General features: G+C 32.6%; 1 protein-coding gene and 1 long non-coding RNA gene across 5 annotated transcripts; both read right to left on the bottom strand.

The window, feature by feature from the left end:
• Window positions 1-915: 915 nt before the first annotated feature.
• LOC149513089 (uncharacterized) lies at window positions 916-1,881 on the bottom strand. Its single transcript, XR_016330805.1, has 3 exons — window positions 1,742-1,881; window positions 1,204-1,263; window positions 916-1,051 (listed from the first exon to the last, which is right to left on the bottom strand). It is a non-coding gene; the product is annotated as an uncharacterized LOC149513089 (long non-coding RNA).
• Window positions 1,882-3,356: 1,475 nt separating this feature from the next.
• LOC111315708 (exocyst complex component SEC5A-like) lies at window positions 3,357-19,522 on the bottom strand. 4 transcript variants are annotated; one of them, XM_022917647.2, is made up of 21 exons: window positions 19,028-19,522; window positions 18,801-18,952; window positions 18,463-18,557; window positions 16,871-17,065; window positions 16,575-16,702; window positions 16,321-16,479; window positions 14,766-14,870; window positions 13,281-13,355; window positions 12,387-12,524; window positions 12,106-12,291; window positions 11,732-11,860; window positions 10,351-10,477; window positions 10,065-10,275; window positions 7,909-8,024; window positions 7,583-7,817; window positions 7,189-7,282; window positions 5,466-5,543; window positions 5,317-5,373; window positions 4,914-5,063; window positions 4,219-4,434; window positions 3,357-3,833 (listed from the first exon to the last, which is right to left on the bottom strand). In XM_022917647.2, exons 1-21 carry the CDS (start codon window positions 19,409-19,411, stop codon window positions 3,612-3,614), a joined length of 3,252 nt encoding a protein of 1,083 aa, XP_022773382.2. In that variant the 5' UTR covers window positions 19,412-19,522; the 3' UTR covers window positions 3,357-3,611. The 4 variants fall into 4 exon arrangements, with proteins under 4 accessions (XP_022773382.2, XP_022773384.2, XP_022773385.2 ...); XM_022917649.2 differs by lacking the exon at window positions 5,317-5,373; XM_022917650.2 differs by lacking the exons at window positions 5,317-5,373; window positions 5,466-5,543.
• Window positions 19,523-21,250: the final 1,728 nt, after the last annotated feature.

The raw sequence follows: 21,250 nt of genomic DNA, 5'->3' as shown, positions 1-21,250 counted from the left end.
AACCGTAACCAATCACCTTATTACCTTGCCCACTCTTCCCTACACTCTTGCCATAACATTCTGTACACACAGCATCGCACCTCACTGCCCTATACTCCAACACTAAAAACTTCAACCACCAGATCGTCACGGCCCTCGCAAGCCCCAAACTAGTATAGGTGGCATAGGCCCTTTCACAACACTATCCCAAATGCTAGCATCAACCCTATATTAGCCCTTGCTCTAGCTTTTTCCTTCAATCGAGCACCATAACAGCACACACACAGAGTCCCCATGCATGCCTTATCATTGTGATCACTAGCACCCACACAATTCAACAAAAAAAAAATGACAAAACAAAGTAACCACAACATAACAGCCAAGGATGGTGGCATTGGAGGCGACTCCGAAGACTAACAACTGAGGGAAGGGTCTGGCTCTGACAAATGAGAGGCGTGAACGGTGGCACTCCATCAAAAAAAAAAAGGAAAAGTTAGTCTCATCGAAAAAAAAATATATAAATAAATAAATAAGAAAAAAATTGAACGACAGAAATCTTTTGGGCAATCCAAACAGTGAAAAGGAATAACACAGAGAGGAGAACAACATATAAAAAAACTAGAAAGATTTGACGATGGAGTTGTGACTTTCAGAAGTTGGAAATTTTTGGCTTTTGGCTCAAATATGAGGTTTTGAGATCATTTTGTGAAAAACAAAGGCTGGATTTGTGAAGAGGGTAAAGAAAAGAAGCTTGGGGTGAAATTTGAGCTTGAAAGGAGGTCGGCTAGCAGCGAAGCCAATAACGGGGCACGATGTTACTTCTTGTCCTAGTGTCAGTCTTAAAGTAAGAAGTTCCTCTATGAAAAAGCAGTTACCCATTCAGAAAGAGCTATTATTCCACAAAATCGATAATTCCTTATCCATAAAGCAGTCGACGTAGGAAATCCAGTGACTAAAGGAAATAGATAGGTTCTCGAGACTCGATGTCTTTAAACAGTCGAACTTTTTCTTCACCTTTTAGATACTCTAATTCCATGGCATTCAGATCCAATGTCTCAAGCAGAGTGATAGCCTAATAAAAATTTTGAAAATTAAAAATCAGAAATACTAAAATCTTTTAAAAATTAATAAATCTAAAAAAATTGCATGTAAAGCAAAATAAAAAAGTATACTATACTTGCAAAGAATGGAAAAAGGTTAAAAAAAAAAGTATCCAATATTTACCTAATCAGATGCAGCAGCAAGTTCATGAACACTCCTTGTAAGTTGTGCATATGATACAAGCTGAAAAATCACACACAAATTGCATTGAAGTATAAAGCCCAACTAAACACCAGAAAATTAAATTTAACAATAAAACTTAGCTTTAAAACTAATTTGTTGGCATCTCAAAGTCTATGATTGCCAAACTTAAAATTTAAAAATAAAAACCCTACAGAAATCGAGTTGCTTGGAATTTCAGGTGCTTGATTGCTGAAGAAGCTGTCATTGGAGAATGGTAAAAAGCTTTGGAAATTTAGTCATGAATTGTCTATGACACTTTGGTTTAGCTCAGCAAATTGGTTAAGTGATTGCATAGTGGGATCAATATCCAAGAAAGAAAATGATTGCTTAAAATTTTGCAAGTCTGATATAAAATTAGCCGTGAGAATTTATGAGAGTTTTTTTTTTCTTTTTTCAAAATTACCACCCAACATCAACGACCAAGCAATCAATAGAAGAAAGCTTTAAGAGATGAATGTAAACATTCCCAAGTACTTACCAGGCTTCACAACCTCCTCGAGGTTTGACTTGATTAGATATTGTCGGCTATCTAGAAGGGTAAATACAAAATCAAATCCACACAAAGCCTTAGTCAGAGACAATGTGTGTTCCACATCTCCCTTTCGCTTTAATTTTGGATGTTCCTTCTACTGAAGGACATAGACTATGTGCCCAATAATTGTATTAGGCTGCAAAAGACACCAAAAACCAACCAATTAGGCTCCATGATATTGTAAAACCAAGTGCATATACTAAACTGCATTACTATTAAATTATGAAACATACTGTTTCATCCGCTGTGCCTAAAAATGTAATCTTTCGTCCATTTTGCCTACTTTTCTAGCCTAAAAAAAAAAAAAAAAGAAGCCAGTACCAAAACAAATGTATTTGTCAACAAAAACATCTTAAAAAGGAAAAAAAAACCCAACTGTGATGATTACAATCCTCAACAAATGAAGATGTTGATTCATTAATTCATTTAATTATACTAAGACATTATAACAAAAAAAATGTAAAAAACCAAACAAACACTTAATAAGCGTAACAGAAAAATCAAATATACAATGCAAAGAAAAACAACACATACAACTTAACAAACCCAAATACACAATAAATAAAGCAAAATAACATATAAAATAATTCATACTAATCTGAAAATTAAATATAAAAAAATTTCAACAAATCCGAGACAAAAAATGAAAAATAAAATTACAACTTCATTCAAATAACATGCAAAACAAAATAATCCTTTAAAATGCCACAAATATGCACTAAAAAATGTTTCTATAAAAAAAATGATTACAACAGCAATGAAAAGAAGCATCATCAAAGAAAATAATGACTAAAAACTAATTTTCATCCGATATCAAAATATGCAAAGACAAAATCTTTCAAAAAAAAGCACATTCATAATAACATGCAAATCTTTCAACTACAAAACCCAAACTCCATTCAATAATCAAATTTCATTAAACAAAATTAAAATTTGTAACACCAAAATCATCCTAAAAAAAAAAACCCTCATTCAATTAAATAACAAAAAAAAAGCAAAAATTTTTATCGAAAAATGCTTGAAAAAATGACGAAAGAAAAAAGAAAGAAGAATTCACACACCGTATAAGCCTCTCTTTCACGCCACACTTTCTTTCTTTCTTTCAAGTAGTAATGGAAAAAAAAAAAAAAAACCTTCGAAAATCAAGTTAAAATATATCTGTCAAATATAAGAGAACAAAAAAAAGTCAAAGAATCTTCTTCCTCTTGCTTCCGGTAAAAGAAAAAACAAAAAAAAAAAAACACATTCTTCCAATCAAACATAAAACAAGTAAAAGAAAAAAAAAAAAAGGTGTCTAAGCCAAAAGATAGTGGCAAAGCTACATCTTTCCAATAATATTATAGAAATAAAAATGAGAAGTACCAACAAATAGAATAAAGTATCACCTAAAAAGCAGGTCGGTAACAATGATTAGAATTCATTGCTTTTGGATGCTTAATTATGGTATAGGTGCTCATGTCTCCAACGCGACTTGGGTCTTTTTCTTTCTAAATAAAAAGAAATGAGAAGAAATTGAAAGGTCCACGTTGACAACATCAAGGATAGTACAAGATGAAAAAGGTATAAAAATTAAATCCATCTTGGATCTCATCTCATGGTCTTCCTAGTTCATATGTATCAAAAATTAATCATTATCCACCAATCATGGCAAACACAATTCAGGGAGGTCCTACAAAATATGCCCTCGCTACAAAAGTCATACTCTAATGATCCCAATAGACAGCAAAAAAATGCATATTTAATTCAAAATTACATGTATCAACAGCAACACATGAACATTGGGAAATTTAAAAATAATATTTTGCCGGTGGCTAATTTATCTGCGCCTACGCTGGGTGAAACTCGGAGATTCCATTGCTTGTGCGCCTCTGTAGTTTCCGCTGGAAGAGTCCATTGAACCTCTAAAAGATGCGTATGCAGCTTTAGCCGATTCTGGAGCAGATTCCAATGGAAGTGACTCCACAAAACATGCTGTATTGATGCGGGTCCTCTCAAGCTCTGCTTGCAGCAATTCTGAGCTATATTGCTGTGCAAGAGCCTGGGAAAAACCAAAAACATGTTAAGATCATATCCATAGAGTAGAACAGAAAACCCAAAAGATTGATTTACTGAAGAAGCTATGATCATGCCTCCAGCCATGATGAAACTAAACTGATAACAACTTGTACAAATCAGATAGATTTACTTTAGCGCATAGACACTTTAGTAACCCGCCAACACTGTCTGAACCAACAAAGAATACTCGCATGACAATAACATTGTCAATTAATATCAGCAAGTCTGGAAGAGGCGATTCTACTTCTAATTCATCCAAGTGAGAGTGTGATTTTATAAAAGCAAATGTATAACAACAGCCAACATGTTCAAAATTTCTCCATAAAGAATAAGCATGGGAAGATATCCTAGAAGAACATGAATCTTACAATCAGGTCATCTGGAGATACAGACACCCCTTGCTGCCTCTCGTCTGCAAGAGCGTCTTCACTTCCACGAGTTGGCCGCCGATGGTGCCCTGGATTTTCAACAACCTCAGAGATGCTTTCAGTGGCATTCTCCAACAGCACTCCTTGTAAAGACTTCATAGACTCCCTAGCATCCGCTGTGAAATACGGATTTAAAATGGTCTCAAAACATTCAAGCTGCAAAGACACATCTCACAGAAATCAACCATCTAAGCCGCTCAAATTAATCAGGTAATCACAAATACAGGTAATAGTATAGAAAAAAAAATTTTCTTTTTCAAGCACCCAATTGATCTTAAGCACAAATGGATACATCACTTCCCTCACATATTTCATTTCAACATTGGGTGAGGAAAACTGGAAAAGAAAGAAGGGAGAGACATTGAAATACATGCATATGCCTAAAAGGAGGAGTACATGGCGATCCATGAGAAGAAAAGAGCCTAGTGCTTAAAAACCATAATAATGTGTTCCAAGTTTGAACACAGAATGTAAAATTCACAAAGCAAAGATATTAGTTATTAGAAAAGTTTCACTTCCATCATGTTTGTGGACAATAGTAAGTATCCAATCATTGTAACACACAAAAAGAAAGCAGCAATCAATGGTCAGATTCAAGACCATTACAATCACGAAAGAAAAATGCCACATGATACCTCAAGCATGAGCTGGCAGAAACCATTTGCATCAAGTGAACTGAGATCTTTAGTTTTGTTCTCATGGAAAATGCTGATAAAAGTATCAATCAGACCTTCCACAAGAATGCCAAGTGTCTTGTCCAGGAGGGGCTTAGCACCAGCAAAGACCTGGATGAGGAATTAGTCACTTAAGTAGACAAATTATTGAGTTTATTACCAAAAATGGTTTACTTAAACAGGTCAAGATAGATGATGCTTCAAAATTCAAATACTGAAGAGTTTTCTGACACATTGTTGAGAAAATAAAAGATCAAAATAACCACTTATGCAGATAAAACCCACAAATAATAGTAAAATTCACAAAAACTTAGAATGGAATAAATTAAGTTCATATGGCCACACATAATATGGTGGTAAGTACCTCAGCATGTACAGCTACCAGAGTATGTAATAACTCAATAGCTGCATCTCTCACACCCTGAAGATAAGAGCAATTCATGTTCTCAATGCTTGCTAAGCTGACTGGAGGGATAAAATTGATAACCAATCATGAAAATACAAATTTCTTACTTTTATTGCAGGTGCTGATCCCCACTGAACACCAGAATCTAACAAATAGTTCATGGCAGCTGTCCTAATCAAATTTGCCTAATGAGAAAACAAAAAATAGAACATAAAAACCAAAAGAAATAATGGTCGACAAACAACGTCAATGATGGAAAACTGTTTCATGGACAATGGTTCATAGTTGGTTTTTAATCAGCTAAAGGAACATATAAAGTGGCCAGCAATCTGAATTCCCTTTTGAATCACGAGGATATAACAAATTCAAGTACTCAGACAACCATCAACTCCTTATTTCCAGGAAAAGTAAAATATCAATAACAGCATAGAGATAATACAGAAGGGAGTCAGTCATCCTTTGCAAGAATAAAATTCCTGCAAAAGGCATACACCAACAAGAAGAACAAGGAACAAGGCCCCTTCCCCTCATTTATTTTTCTTTTTCTTTTCTTTTTCCTTTGTTCATAGGAGAGAGGGGGTGAGAGAGAGAAGACTGCTTGGTTGTTTTACAATTTGTTTTAGGCACCTTGAGATTTTCTTTAACAAAACACGATTGATAGAATCTTTACTGTAAAATAAAATTTTAAAATGGATCTGAATGCTGCAGGAGAATAACAATATTCTATGTCAGCTGATATTCTTTAACCACCAACTATTCCTAATAAAAAACTATGTTTCCATGTGGCTCTAAAATATGCTCTCATTTCGTTTTATAGATAGCTTATTAATCATGTGTTTAGCATCTTGTTCCTTCTAGTGAGACGCATATAGCTTTATTATTATTATTATTATTATTATTATTAATGTGATGCAACAAACAACACAAGAGCGCCTAGCATTCAGTATGAACATTCTATTCAAGTTGTATTTCATGAATTTTGTTAACTCTACTTCCATGGCGGTTGGTTAAACAGCAAGGGGCAGAGAAAACCTAAAAGTAGAAAGACTCAAACTCTTAATAGGATGATGTTCTCCTCTGTATTATCAAAGGAAGATGAAAGAGGAGAAAAGTGTGTAGCCTTGGATTTAATTTGTAAGTATTTAACTGTCTAATAACTCAATGGTTTTCACAGGTTGTGGTTGTATTAGATCAAGTAGCATGTAATACTCCCTGCAAATGCATCCAGCACCATAGTTCACGATGCTTCAAAGCTAATTGACCTTCTTATTTGACTCGGCTTCCAATGTCACAACAAAAACACAAGCATTATTTTATTTTAAAACCAATTACCTTATATTAGGAAGTAAGGACTGAATTTTTTTATTTGATTCTGTTTACAGCTTTATAATAGAAACAAAAAAAAAAAAAAATGTCATCACTTGTAAAGTTTAAACAAATAAGCTTCCTGACTTTGCCTAGTAAATCAAGATTTAGTGATTTCAAGAGGATGATCTAGGATCTTCACATCATCACATTGAGCTTAGCAATCCAGATCGAAGCGAAATTAAAGCTAGACTCAGCTGAGCATTAATTATTTTTATTGCCATGCAGAGTCATTTTTATGATGACCAGCAAATATGCTAAGCCAGTGTACCAGTATTCACTATTTCCAACTCAACTTACCAATCAGTTGATAACTCTCAAAGGTTCATCAAAAGGCTCACAAGCTTACTCAATTTTCCCATTCCAAGTGTTTAGTGGTTGTGTGCTTGTTGTCTTTCTAAAAATATAAATAAATAAACAATGTCTGGTAACTTCAACAAAATTTAGCAAACAATCTTGTCATACCTTTGCAAAAGTATACTGCTCAAGGACCTTTTCTTCAAGTCCAGAGAAAGACATTACCAAATCTTGTATGTCAGAGTCCTCTTCATTTTTTTCCCTACAGCATTGACAAGCCATAGGATTAGCAAATAGTACACAAAAATACATATGGTTCATGTCAACATCTACATCTGAAAAAGAGCAACTGAAAAACTTGAGTTAACATAGGTTAGCTAGATTGCACAAGCTGATTCTTTCTACTAAGAATAGGGGGTATAATCTGAATTATTAACAAAATGCACTGCAAGCATTAGGTCTCATTATGCTACCACAAGAAAGAATGACTCCAAATACCCCTAATAACAATTTTAACATTATTGATGCTCAAGGTATTAGTAGTGAAAGAATCCCAGCATACCTGGATTGCAGCCAAATACATTTGTACTTGTTGTACAACTCGGAAGAAAGCTCATCTTTGCAATATCCAATATTACTTAAAACCATTAACAACCGTTGATGTGGATCAACAATACTTCCAGGGAGATCAGATGATAATTCCTCCTCTGATTCATAAGAATACCCATTTTGCAAATGCAGACTTTCTTTGCTTGATTTGTTTTGGACAAGCTCACTTCCAATATGCGCTAGATGACCTAATCAACATGCATGTAATGAAAGCATCATGACAAACTAGCAACATTTCAAATTTTGCTAGACAAAAAAAGATACTGTTTTCCATCGTACCAGCAAAATCCAGGAAACAATTTAGAAATGCAAGTCTAACTGGTTCTTGGATTTCTTGAAGTTGTGCAAACATATCTTCAAACTTTGTAGCCTCACTCCTCAAAGACTGGATCATCCTTGGATAAAGAAAGGGAGAAACATATGAAACAGCTTTAAGAAAAAAGCAGTCATCTGTCAAAAAATAGATCAATAACAATATAATGCATGACCACATCTTTACTAAGATCTGAAAGAGGGTGAAGAAAGAAAAAATCCACTAGGAGAAACCAACAATATATGCTTCCTCAAGTATGTATGTATATATATATATATATATATATATATATAATATGTTTGACACTGAATATTACAAATAGCTATCAGTACACTGGTATTACAAAAACATGGATCAACAACAACAGAGCCTTTTTCCATGGGGTAGGGTCAGATGATATTACAAAACATGGATAACAAAAAACATTCTTATAACTTGACAATGCTATAAAATTTAAAAGTTCTTCAAATTTGCACTAATGCCTTGCATCACAAACTCGTATCAATGTTCTTCTGGTTGTGTATCAAGGCATATCAGTAACCAATGCCTTTGCCATTTAGACATGGCAGCAAACATACTAAGAACAACCTAATGCTATTCCAGTTTGTTTTGATGTATCTTTTTTCAGAAAGCAAAATCTGGCTAGCTAGCAGAATTCTCCCATTAGAAAAATGCTATAACAGTATAAAATTCCTCATATTTGCACTAGTACCTAGAATCATAAAGACTCCTACAGAGGATCTTCTGGTTTTACATCATGGCACATAAGTAACAAATGCCGCCCTAAATTTGACATGACCACAAGAGGCTAAGAGAAAAGTTTAAGAATATTCAAATTTCTTCTGAGTTTAAAATTTAAAATGCATCAAACCTACAAGAAGTTGAGCTCAAGTTCACTAGCCTGAGAACTAGCTAGCAACTTAGCTAAAAGAATCTCAACTGTCCATATTTCTCCTGCCAACGTTCTTCAGGTTGTAAATCATGGCAGATCAGTAACCAATACCTTTGTTATTTAGACATGGCATAAAACATACTAAGAACAACCTAAGGCTATTCAAGTTTGCTCTGATTTAAAATTTTTTGTTTTTTTTTTAAAGCATAATCTGGCTTACTAGCACGATTCTCAAATTAGAAAAATGCTATAATAGTATAAAATTTCTTCAAATTTGCACTAGTCCCTTGAATCAGAAAGACTCCTACAGAGAATCTTCTGGTTTTATATCATGGCACATCAGTAACAAATGCCTTCCCAAAATTTGACATGACCACAAACAGGATAAGAGAAAAGCTTAAGGCTATTGAAATTTCTTCTGATTTTAAAAAATAAACAATGCATCAAACTTACATAAAGTTGAGCTCAAGTTCAGAAGCCTGAGAACTAGCTAGCAACTCAGCAAATTAAATTATCCGATCTCAGGATTAAACTGGGCTCATTCAATCATCAATTCTTCAAAATTTAATATTTTGAAGGTAAGAAATTCTGGATAAATTAACTACACATTTTTAGAACACTATTTTAAATATGAATGTATTCACAAGCCCAAATCATAAGTGTGCTCATGAACCCTCAAGACCATCTCATCTATGTTTGTGCCTAGCTGATTTCGTAAACACCTTAAGAAACAAACCATCCAGGTTGTGATTGAATTCAGCTTAAGCAAGGTTCTCATTTAACAAAGCCCAAGCTGATTACCAACAGCTTAGCACATTTGTAAACTAGACAAAACCAAACATAATTTTGAGACATCACTTTCTTCAGCAGATGTTCATAATAAACCACCCTCACAATGCATTTAGTAAGGCAAAGTACTTAAAATGTAAAGACCTTTTTCTTGTTTGGCTGCATAGGCAGGATAAGGGCAGCAGTGTTGGCCTTTTCATAGTCAGCAATATCAGAGCCCAAATTACACTTTCATAAGCCATATTAAAGACCTCACATAAAAAGCCATTTGAAAATTATTGCTGTACAATAGGTCATGGGTAACCTCACTAAGCTTGAGCAGTCTTAACACCACTTACAAACAACTTAACATATATTAAAATAACGACTTACTCTAATCACACAACATTATAACTAATTACGCCTCTTTGAAATTCAACATCATAATCTCTAGATACTTACATATTGATATGATCCATTGCCGAGGCCATAACTGAACGAAAAGCCAGAGGTAAATAAGAGATAGTGTATGGAGATTTGTTCCTTTCAAGGATAGATACTGGGACCCAAGTTTCATCTTTTGTTATCCCCTCTGTTGATGCTCGCATCCAAGAACAAAGCCTTAGTATGTAAATCTTTGTAACCTCTGCCTGAAGTGTCCTGAGCGCCATGACTGTCAAATGGAAAAAAGAAAAAATTAGAATAGCTTAGAAGTCAATAACAACAGTTTCAGAGAAAGTTGCAGTACCGGCTAGAGGAGGAGCAGACTCTTTTGTTTCAAAAACAACGCATGCTTTAGATATTTCCTTTATGGCATCACTCATGTACGACTGAAGAAGATTAGATTCTTCAAGATCACGGAATGCGTTCAGAACCTATATCACCAGCAAACTCAGTAAGAGCCACTACAAAACTAAAAGATAGAGAATCACTACCTGCGAGAAATGCATGTTGACTGGACTGGAACATTGTAGTTTTATTTGTTAAATGATTTAAATTAGGTTTTCACCCACTTTATTTATTATTTTTGTAGACTAAATTAACATATTAATTTTATGCTACCCTATTGCAAAAATATACGCTTTTTCCAATCATTTAATTGGTAAATTTTGAATCTCTCAAACTTCAAATATGTAATTAGAATTCAATGTTAAGTTCATATATAAAAGATACATAATGACTGGAAAAGAAATTTTTTCTATAAGATTATTTTCAGAGTTTAGCTTCTACAATCAGCAAGCAGTCTATTTACATTTAGTATTTAAATTCCAAAACATGCTGAGCAGTTTTCGCAATTAAATTCAGTGTCTCAAATTCAATGCCAAAAATTCAGCAACAATTCCAGAATTGATTTTTTAGTGTTATCAAACAGTACTAAGTCTACTTCTGAAATTAAATTAGTGAAATAATCCAGTAAATAAGCTAGAAACCCCTTAGAATAATATTGGTCATTTTTGTATTTCAGTTCCTCAGGATTATCCAGCATAATGTATACTTTAAAAAGAGAATAATGGTGCAAAGTTAAAAAAAAAGGGACTGGATATCCTCAATGGGTAGAAATCATTTTAAGGAAACAATCAACCATGTTTTCCAGAAGAGAACCATGCCTTTTACATTCAACAACAACCAACTTTCTGCACAATTCTTCGGAACAAAATCCCAAGCAGCCTTGGTACTATCATGAGAAATTTAAAAACGCATATCATAAAAGCTCGCCAAGACAATTTAATATTTTGACATAAGGGTCAACAGTTTAGAAACTCCTCTACATCATTGCACTGATTACCTATTGGATAGAAACTCTAGAAGAAATAAGAAACATGGCTATTTATTATTGATGGTCTAAGCATACATCCAGATTTCATGTTTCTGCTTGGAAAAAAAAATACTAAAAAACAATGGATGCATGTATAGTTTCAGAGACCTCCAGGGACATCAAGAGAATGGGAACTAGGTTATAGAGACAAAGAACTTTTTCAAACAATAAATGAAAACAAAATAACTCCATCAAAACCAAAGCATCATAAATTGCATTACTAAATTGCTATTTATTTCAGAAAGCAAACACCATTACATAAAGGTAGTAAAACAAGCAAGACATTAAACTGTTCCAAGCAATGCATATTCACCTTGACTTCATATACAGATATTGTACCACGCATCATTCCTCCAACTTCATCAAGAGAATGACTTGAGTATCTCCCATCTCCGACTTTTTCCTCATTTTTACTTCCTGAAGAATCAGAAACCTGAGAAGACTGAAAGAATAAAAACCAGAATAAATATTCAATTGAGTGAATCACAGCATTGTCTTGATAACTTGTATGTTAAGAAAAAGCACTTATAGCAATGAATATAAAGCCACAGAGAAGAAACAAAGTAAAGACAAAAAAGAATGTGTCGGCAAACTATAAGAACTACTATATGAGATGAAATATAATGTTATTTAGGGTATAACTATATGCAAATCTTGCAAATATGATTTAGTCAATGTTCAGAGTACCTTTGCAAATTTCCCACTGAAAACAGAAAGTGCCACTTTCCAAAAAGCTGGTATGTGATGCACAAGTACTGTGGTTAGCCTTCTGATATATTTTCCTCTAAGAACATCAACTTCTTCACCAGTCAAGTCGAGTGGTTGCAAATCTACAGGCAGTTGGATGTTCCCAAAAGAATAGTTGGCATTTGACTGAGTAATAAAAAATAGATGAAATTAATCTCATAATTAGGCAAAGAGCCAAGAGTTTTTCCTATCAGATCGTCATTCCAGCTAGTAGCACTTACAGACTGACTTAAATTTTGTTGAATTTGCAGCCATTTTGCATCGGAGAGTGCTCTTTCACGTATCTCATTATGCAAAGTTTCCATCCGTGATTCATGATCTGAAGTGCACTTCTCAAGCAACCCTCGAATTCTATGATTCTATCAAATAAAAACCTAAAAATTTCAGTGACTTGCCCTTCAAGAGCAAGAGAATGTAAGCAAGTCAAGATGCTAGTACTCAGAAGCTTCTTGGACTAGACTATATTATCAAGTTCAAGTTACTTGAATAGCAATTTGATTTGAACCGATTTGTTTAGAAGCACTTGAGAGCTTCTTGGACTCAACTTATTATCAAGTTCAAGCTACTTGATGGGCAATTGAAATAACACAAATCTGCAAAAACGCAACTGGCTCACAAGACTTAAGGATATAGTACCATATATAATTTTAAAACAAACACTCAAGAAATAATTTGAAATCTCAATCGCCAAATTTCTCCAGACAAAAGTTTCAGATTATCAAATCCTACCTCAAAGTCTGACAAAAACCTATTTATATGAGGGTCTGAAAATAGGGTTATTTTATTAGACGCTCATATAACCCAAATAACAAAGACCTTTTTTCTAAATCATCACCCAAATAAATGTTCTTCAAAATTTTGGACAAAGGCCTTTATAACTTGCATCTTTTATGTAAAGAAATTTTTTTTGGGTTTGGGGGATGGAAATGGGAATTTTAGTCATTTGACTTTACCAGCCAACTAAACAATCAGCATGTAAGAAAAATGCCAATCACTTATTAAATAAAATCATGTCGCAAGTAAAAGACATGTTAACATAGAAAAATTCATTAGCCAAAAAAGATAGAAAAATATAGAGAATTTTGACACTACAGCTAATTTCAGAATTCACAAACCTGAACATTTAAATAATGCCACACCGGATCTGACTCAGGTTCAAGCTCTATCAACAACCTTACTGTATTTTCTAGCTGCATGAGACAAAGAAATCTCTAAAATACTTATCATAAGGGCAAAACTTGTGTAAAGTTTTCACACAATAAGTTTCTAGGTTCCTTCAAAACAATATACAAAATTATAGGATGTAAACCAGATCCTGTTATTTAATGGATCTATTCAACAACCCAGCAAGTTAACAAGCATTCATTGTAAAACACATTGTTTATTTGGTATTTATTGGATATTTTAAAACTTATCACAATATATCAACCTAAATTATTATTTCTAGAAAAAACCAAATGCTTAAAAAAATTGTAAACTCCCAACAACTAGTTTATTTTTTGTAAGCTTAAAAAGCAAGTAAGATCAATGAAAACAATGTTCTGATGATGATAATAATATATACTTGGCAAGGTTTAGGAACTTCTTTACCTCATGAGATGAAAAAAAAAAAAGAAGATGCATAAACAATCAAAACTGTCTTACATAAATGAAAGCACTATACAGTTGATACAAGATATGAAGCAATAAAAAGCATATTAACATCAGTTCTTAGCCAGTCCTTAACAAACAGCAGGTGCATCATCTTAACTAGTCAAACTACCACCATACTGTTCCATCATAAATTAATGAAAACTAAGTGATGCTAAGGCAACACCTTAGCCATAATATAATCCAAGAATAATTAATTAATCTTTTTTATTAGCTTTCCCCATCATCATTTGACTACATGACAGCATATTCAAGATGATTTGATTACAATCAGCCATCTAATATAACAAAAACAAAATATGCAAATAATATATCTATAACATATCTAGCATTAGATATTTGGAGAAAAACAAAGTTGGCATTTTTGTTCAATGCCAAGCTAGAATAGCCAAAATAATTTACTTCATGCTTCCAAAAAGAACATTTAAGACAATGTCCTAGAGCACTAGTTTCATACTCTAACCAATCCAACAAAAAAATTCAGGATTCCATGTTCAACCATCCCATTACTTTTCAGCATAAATATTCCATACTTCCACTCATGCTAACATTACAAGAAGTGCAGATGGAGCATTACAACTCAAAAGAGAACAGGAACATTTCAACATAGTTAATTAATGTAAATCTTTTAGATTGGCTTGTCAAATGGTAGGCATTTGGCTTATGGAATAACTTGCAAGCTCTCTTTTATCTTCATTCCCATTCAAAACTTGGCTAATTAACTTGCAAAAAATTTGTTATAGGTTGATTTTAATGATATACAATTGATTTACCGAAAAAAAAATGGCATCTCTTGAGTTAGTAAGCATCAAGCAAATTGTATTGTAATATCATGATCAAAAAATTCAACAAAGACCATGGACAATCTAGGTCTTAGGTCAACATCAATTATTGGTTTCTTCACCAGTACAACTTGTATAAATATTGAAAAAGGCTTGTCAAATGCTTACGCTTGTTAGGTCTATTTGTGGATCTTCCATGGACTTGTAAAGTGTGCCTTTGAATTCTTGCATCAGTTTTTCAACCTCTTCAAGAACTCGTTTTAATATATTTACCTGAAAGTAAAGAATAATGTTAAGTGTATCTGCTTATGCAGGAAAGAGCATTGCCATGTGAAGAAATTATTTTAATGAAAAACAGATGTGGTATTCTTCAGCCCACATATAATGTCTTGATAAACTTAGCTCTTGCAAAAGACCTCTATCTATATGCAGACTTAAGCACAAATCAATACTGACCTGAGAATAAGACCACCAGAATTATGAGAAACATGCATAGAAAATAAAGGAGAGGGTCCAACACTGATGTTAGCCATCAGGGAATCAATGGATAAAAGTAATGTATAACAAATGATACAATAGAAGCAATGGATTTACAGTCGAATTTTAAACTTAAAGCATGCTCAAACATCAAACAATCTGTTCACTACTTGAGCTACCAAAAAATAAACAAAACTTCAGCTCGTGTTATGAATTTTCTAAAGAGCTGTGAAAATCAGCAGCAACGCTGTGAGTAAAAACTGACATACACAAAAATTGTCAACTAAGTGGGAATTACAATTCCATTAAATTTGTTGAGGGAGCCAATGAAACATTCTACAAGCAGATAAAGATGAAAATAACATTATTGAATTAAAACTTTATTCACAAGTTTGAATGATATCAGAACTTAAGTAAAAACATGCTCATGTATATACCCCTTTCTAAATTTAAGCATTATTTACTAACATTGAAGAAAAAATACTGAAACTCATATGAGAGGAATATAAACTGGATATAAATTGCTGGTTACCAAATTATAAGATAGGGGTAACTTATGCATTGATGGCAATTTTTGTACATCAAGGATAACTTAACCAAACATATAAATTTCTATATTCAGTTAATTTAACCTTATAACATGCCTCGAATTTTTTAGATCACATATCTCTACTTAATATCACAGGATAGAAAGTGATTTTCACCCAAAACATGGAAATGTAACTTATGCTTCTTGATATATACTGATAGATTTTAATTTAACCTAACATAAATAACAGGCATCAAAATATTTGGTATTTGATTGCATATCAAATTAACTAGAAAGAAGAATAAAATAAGGAAAAACATATAGTTAACAATATAATACCATAGCAGATTTAATATGTTCTATAAAGAAACAAAAAATGTGCTTAGTGTCAGTAATAAACTTGATAGACTCAGAGGATGAAGAAAGCTAGCTTTGCGTTTTGTAGTTTTCTAGATTTTTCTTAAATAATAGCTATTTTAGAGAATGAATTACAAAAGGGACAGAAAACAAACTAAAATAAAGGTAAATTGAGAGTTGGCCAAAGTTAAAGAGTTGCTGATTCAAACTTAACACCATGCATTGTAGACTTATCTAATACATAAATGACCACATAAAATATAAGCAGCTATCAGAATCTGGTATGGATGCGAGAATGATGATGAAGCCATTTCCAAAATATCCATTTTTTACATAGCAATTTAAAGTTTTCTTGCTTACATGGGAGGGGAGAGCAATTGATTTTGCCTTCTTGTATTCCCTAACAGCCAAGTCATATTCGCCCTTACTAATGCTCCCACGAATTGTACTAGGTAAATTAAAGAGTGTCCTGAACCTCTGAAGCATTCCTTGGACAGACCTGATCTTCTCAGCTTGAGCCTACATCAAATTACAAAAAATTCACATCCCATGCTGCTTGCATATCATGATCATTCTTGAATTTGAAAGCAAATCAACATGTGCAGTTAACCAACCTGTCTCTCGAATAGAGGCTCAAAGGCACGATCTGCCAGTGAACTTACTCCTTGCATACAATTAAACAGGTGGGTTGTCCCTGAACCTTCAGGGTCTTCTTCAATTCGCTTCAGTTTCGACTCAATATCTAAGCAAGTACCAGTTTTCTCCACATTAGTACCAATTATTGCCAACAGCTAAAATTTTATGAACTTTATATGGCAAAGAGTATGAGAAGAATTTGGTTTTCAACCCATCAAACACTTGCTGCCACAGTTAAAATAGTACCAGAATCAAGTGAAGCAAGGTGCTTTACCATCAATTGTGGTTTTGCATGAAACAAAGCAGTCAAAATTGTCTTTAACCAATTGTTTTCTCTGTTGAGTCCGCCCTTTGAGATCGGTTTTTAGAGCAAGAGCTCCGCCCTCCAAGTCTGCTGCAGATGTATCTTGGTGTATTCGGGATAGAAACAACTTTGCATCAAATTTTTCAGAGAAATACATCAATTTCTCTGCAAAATTTCACCAAAAAAAAGACATAATTCACTGGCATTATATTTATAACAAAAAAAAAAAAATCCATTGGCATTAATTAAATTAAAAGTACTCAAGGGAGAAAAAGTAGCTCATTGAGGGATTCAACATCACGAACATTTATGAATCAGAAGTTAAAGAGAAGGAAGTAGAAAATTTGTTTAGAAGATACATTCATGTGATGTGAATTCTACCATCTAGGGGCATCATGGACAAACATACTCAGAAGCAAACAACAAAAACTTGAAGGCTAGAAGTTGAGAGCTGAGATAATTCTCTGACAGTTGTTATAATCTCTAATATAAACAAACACATGAATACCACATTCACCCCAAATTAAGAAGACTAATGCCTTCATAAAATAGCAGAAGTAAATAATCTTTGCGGTGATCTGCAATAACTGGAATGCATCTCATACCGCTGACTTGGTAGAGCTCTTACTGCCTTGAGTATTGTAAGATTATGGCATATCAACACATGCACCATTCAGAATATTCCGAGCATGTGGAAGTAGAATCACATGAATGATACTGGTAAAACATTGCTTAAAAATTAACAAACTTTAAGAGTATAATTCATTATCAAAACCACATGATAGAAAGAAGAACAAAACCTGGAGAATTCTCATTGTTTAGTTTCACTGCTTTCAAGTCTCTATTTTGATGTGGCAAAAACCACTTATGGTGGAAGTAGAACAACTAAACATGGAACTGAAAGTAAATAGTATAAATGGCTAAAAGTAAGACTAACCATAGGCAAAAGGAAAATTGATGATAACTCCACCATTCCTTATCACCATACAAAACATTAACTGATTTCTAGGAATTGACATCATTCACATAATCTTCATTTATAAACAAACAAAAATAACAAAAAGGGTATCCACCTCAGATCTTTTGTATTTCTGAACTTTTCATAGTCTACTGGAAGGGAAAAGGAGAAAGGAATTAAATTGAAAAGGAAAAAGCTCAACACGCTTGCACATTCATCCTGTGGTAGAGTAGGAATAAGATCCTACTTTAATGAATTACATAAATAAGGGATCTGGTTGTACAAAAAAATGTAGAATCACAAAAACCCATTTCAGACAATGATAGCATTGCAATGATGAAGATAAAAATGAGTAAACTTACACAAACATGAATTCAAGTTTGAAGAATTTGAACTTTTGGGTGCAGAGAAAGGGAAGAAACCAGGAGCATCCAGTGAATAGGTATTTTAGATTGCAGGTATACAGTTCTAGAGAATGATACTGCTATAATTCTTAGAGAAACTAATTAGAAACGGCAGGCAGCTTTAACTGAAAATACTAAAGAGACTATGACAAACTACAATATGAAGAAAATATATTGAATAAGACAAGCAAAAAAAATACCACGAAGGCCACTATCCATATAATCTCTATCGGATTTTGATGGAGAGCTTTCTGACGACTCAGTGATCAACCTTAATGTCTTGTTGTCTATTATCCTGTCAATCAAACAAACACACAGGTTAGCAGCAATACTTATAGCAGATGAAAATCAAGGAACTACTGACGTCAGTTAATGCTAGAAGAAAAAGACTAGGCAACTATTCATGTAATCAAATTAGCACAATAATTAATAATAGAGCAAACTTTTCTTACCTTGATGAGTCATTACATACAGTGAATTCCCCTAAAACAAAAAATAAATGAATATCAAGCAATACAAAGATGCTGAAAAGATTTACCCCAGTCCAAGTGGATCAACACATTCCATGCCACGAGGGAACGATTGTAGATTGTTAAGTATTCTCCCCACCGGTGCTGATGGTTTACGCTCGAACTTCTGTGCCACGGGAGCTGTTCTCGTCTCTCTCATCTCGCGAACCCTACGAGCAAGCTGTCAAAGAAGAACCTTTGCTTCACTAATCATCGCTCAATAATTACTTTGAATTTAAATTTCAATGAAAAGTACCTCAGCTTCATCAACACGTTTCCAGATATCAGGCTCTTCTCCATCCCAGGCTCCATCGTCGTCTTTGCTTCCTCTCCCTCTACTCCTTCCTCCGGCTCCTCCCTTTGGATCTTTTCCTATATCCTCATCCCCACTCGAAATGCTAAGCATCTCCACTTCTGAATCCTCGTCATCATCCATTGACATCTTCCTCCCAGCCGGCTTTTTTGGAGCCGGGGCAGCCGATGCCTTCTGATCCTTGTAACTAGTCGGCGGTTGAACGAAGTTGGCCACCGGTTTGCGCGAATTGGAGGAAGGCGGTTTCTGGTAATTGAGGTCCCGTTGGGCTTGCTCTTTCAATGCCATTTGGAGGAGCTCATCTTCGTCATCGCTGTCGCTTGACATTTTGGCAAACTTCCTGTTTGCTTTTTGCTTAGATCTGATCGATTATGAAGAATGGATCTTGAAGGTGACCGAAAATTTTGAGTTCTAAGAATGGAAATGAAAAGGAGTTTCAGCCAGAAAATGAGCATGTCACGCGGGGTTTGATGAGACAATTCTACCGTTTCTCAAAACGGCAGTGTTGGTCTTTGAGTGAGGAAAAGTCTAATAAGATCTCAAACTTTTCTTGGTTGTGCATTTAAGCCCCTGTTGGACTTTTATTATGTTCAATTCAGTCCTCGAAAGTCAGCTTTAAGTTAGATCAATTCAGCTTTATACGGATAGAAACCGTTTAATTGTGTTATTTAGACGGAGTTAGCATCAAACTGGCACCAATGATACACAATTTTAGCTAGTCATCTTACTTAGTTTCGTTTATTTCATAAAAAATGATTTTTTAAAAATAATTTTTGAAAAATGTTTATATTTTCTGACTTGAAAGAAATTTTTAATTATTTCAATGAGTTAATAAAAACTATTTTTTGTTGTTCGATTGTTTTTAAAAAAATTTTTTTTTTCAAAATAATATTTAATATAACTATTAAAATATTAAAAATTATTTATTATTAAAGTATATTGAAATTATTTATTATTAAAATTATTAATATTTAAAAATAATTATATTTTAATAATAATATTTAATATTAAAATATTATATTAATATAAAAAATACTTAAAATAAAACCATTTGTTATCCTATATTATTTATTAATATATTATAATATTATTTATTAATATATTATATTAATAGTATATTATTTATTAATATATTATTATAATATTTATTAATTAATATAATAAAATTTATTAACACATTATTATTAATAGATTATAATATTATTTATTAATATATTTTGATATATTATATTAATAGTATATTATTTATTAATATAATATATTATTTATCAATATAATATTATTTATAAGTAAAATTATATTCAAAAGTATTGATAAATAGTTTTACTCATAGACAATTTTATTGAGGAAAATATCTTTTATATTTCAAATCCGTAAAACAATTTTCTAAAAAAATGACTTTATTTTTTATTGATTAGTAAGTTATTTTTTATTAACTAGCCAATTTTCTGTCAAATAGACATCTAAAAATACAAAAATCATTTTTTGTGAAACAACCGGAATCTTAAGCTTAGTTTATAGGCCAATTGAATAATTGCTTATTGCCAACACTTCGATTAATATTAGCCAAATAATAATGTGCTTATATATTTTTTTAATATTTGAAATTGTTAGAGATTGAACTTTAATAATTGAAACTAAGATTTTAATATTCTATAAACAAACACAAGATTGTTGGTAATAATATGTTTATATGATGTACTATGAAGCTATATATTATTACAAGAGTTAATATTTGGCATATTATCGTATAAAATTTTAATTTCAAAAGTAAAGTTAAAAGGATAACACATATCCTTTAGGTATATTTAAAAAATAAAAAATCTAATTAAAAAAGTAAAACATGTATCATCTTTTTAATCTCGCTTATATACTTAAAATTTTACATTGATAGTATATCAAATATTAATTTTTATTATTAAACCACTCAATGATGCAAGGTTAGGATTTTTTTTCATTTGATTTTTTTAATTGGCCAAAATTGTAGAGAGAGAAATTAAAATAAAACAACTTAGTGATGATTTTTTTTTACTTAAATGCTAAAAAATTCTTTTAAAACTTTTATATTTTTAATTTATTTTTTATAACACATTATTTGTGATTTACTCATATATATATATATATATATAACATTTTATACACTAACAATGTATCAAATATAAATCA

Source organism: Durio zibethinus, chromosome 20, assembly GCF_047325235.1.
Source record: "Durio zibethinus cultivar Kanyao isolate XHJ-2024 chromosome 20, ASM4732523v1, whole genome shotgun sequence".
Classification (NCBI taxonomy): domain Eukaryota; kingdom Viridiplantae; phylum Streptophyta; class Magnoliopsida; order Malvales; family Malvaceae; genus Durio; species Durio zibethinus.
The sequence above is the reverse complement of the archived record's forward strand: the minus strand, read 5'-3'. Positions and strand labels throughout refer to the sequence as shown.

Coding starts and splice junctions, on each gene's coding strand:
- LOC111315708 (XM_022917647.2), bottom strand. CDS start 19,411: ATGTCAAGCGACAGCGATGACGAAGATGAGCTCCTCCAAATGGCATTG. Junction 16,480..16,574: donor AGCCTCTATTCGAGAGACAG/GTTGGTTAACTG, acceptor AATTTGATGTAG/GCTCAAGCTGAGAAGATCAG. Junction 11,861..12,105: donor TCAGTGGGAAATTTGCAAAG/GTACTCTGAACA, acceptor TTATTCTTTCAG/TCTTCTCAGGTTTCTGATTC.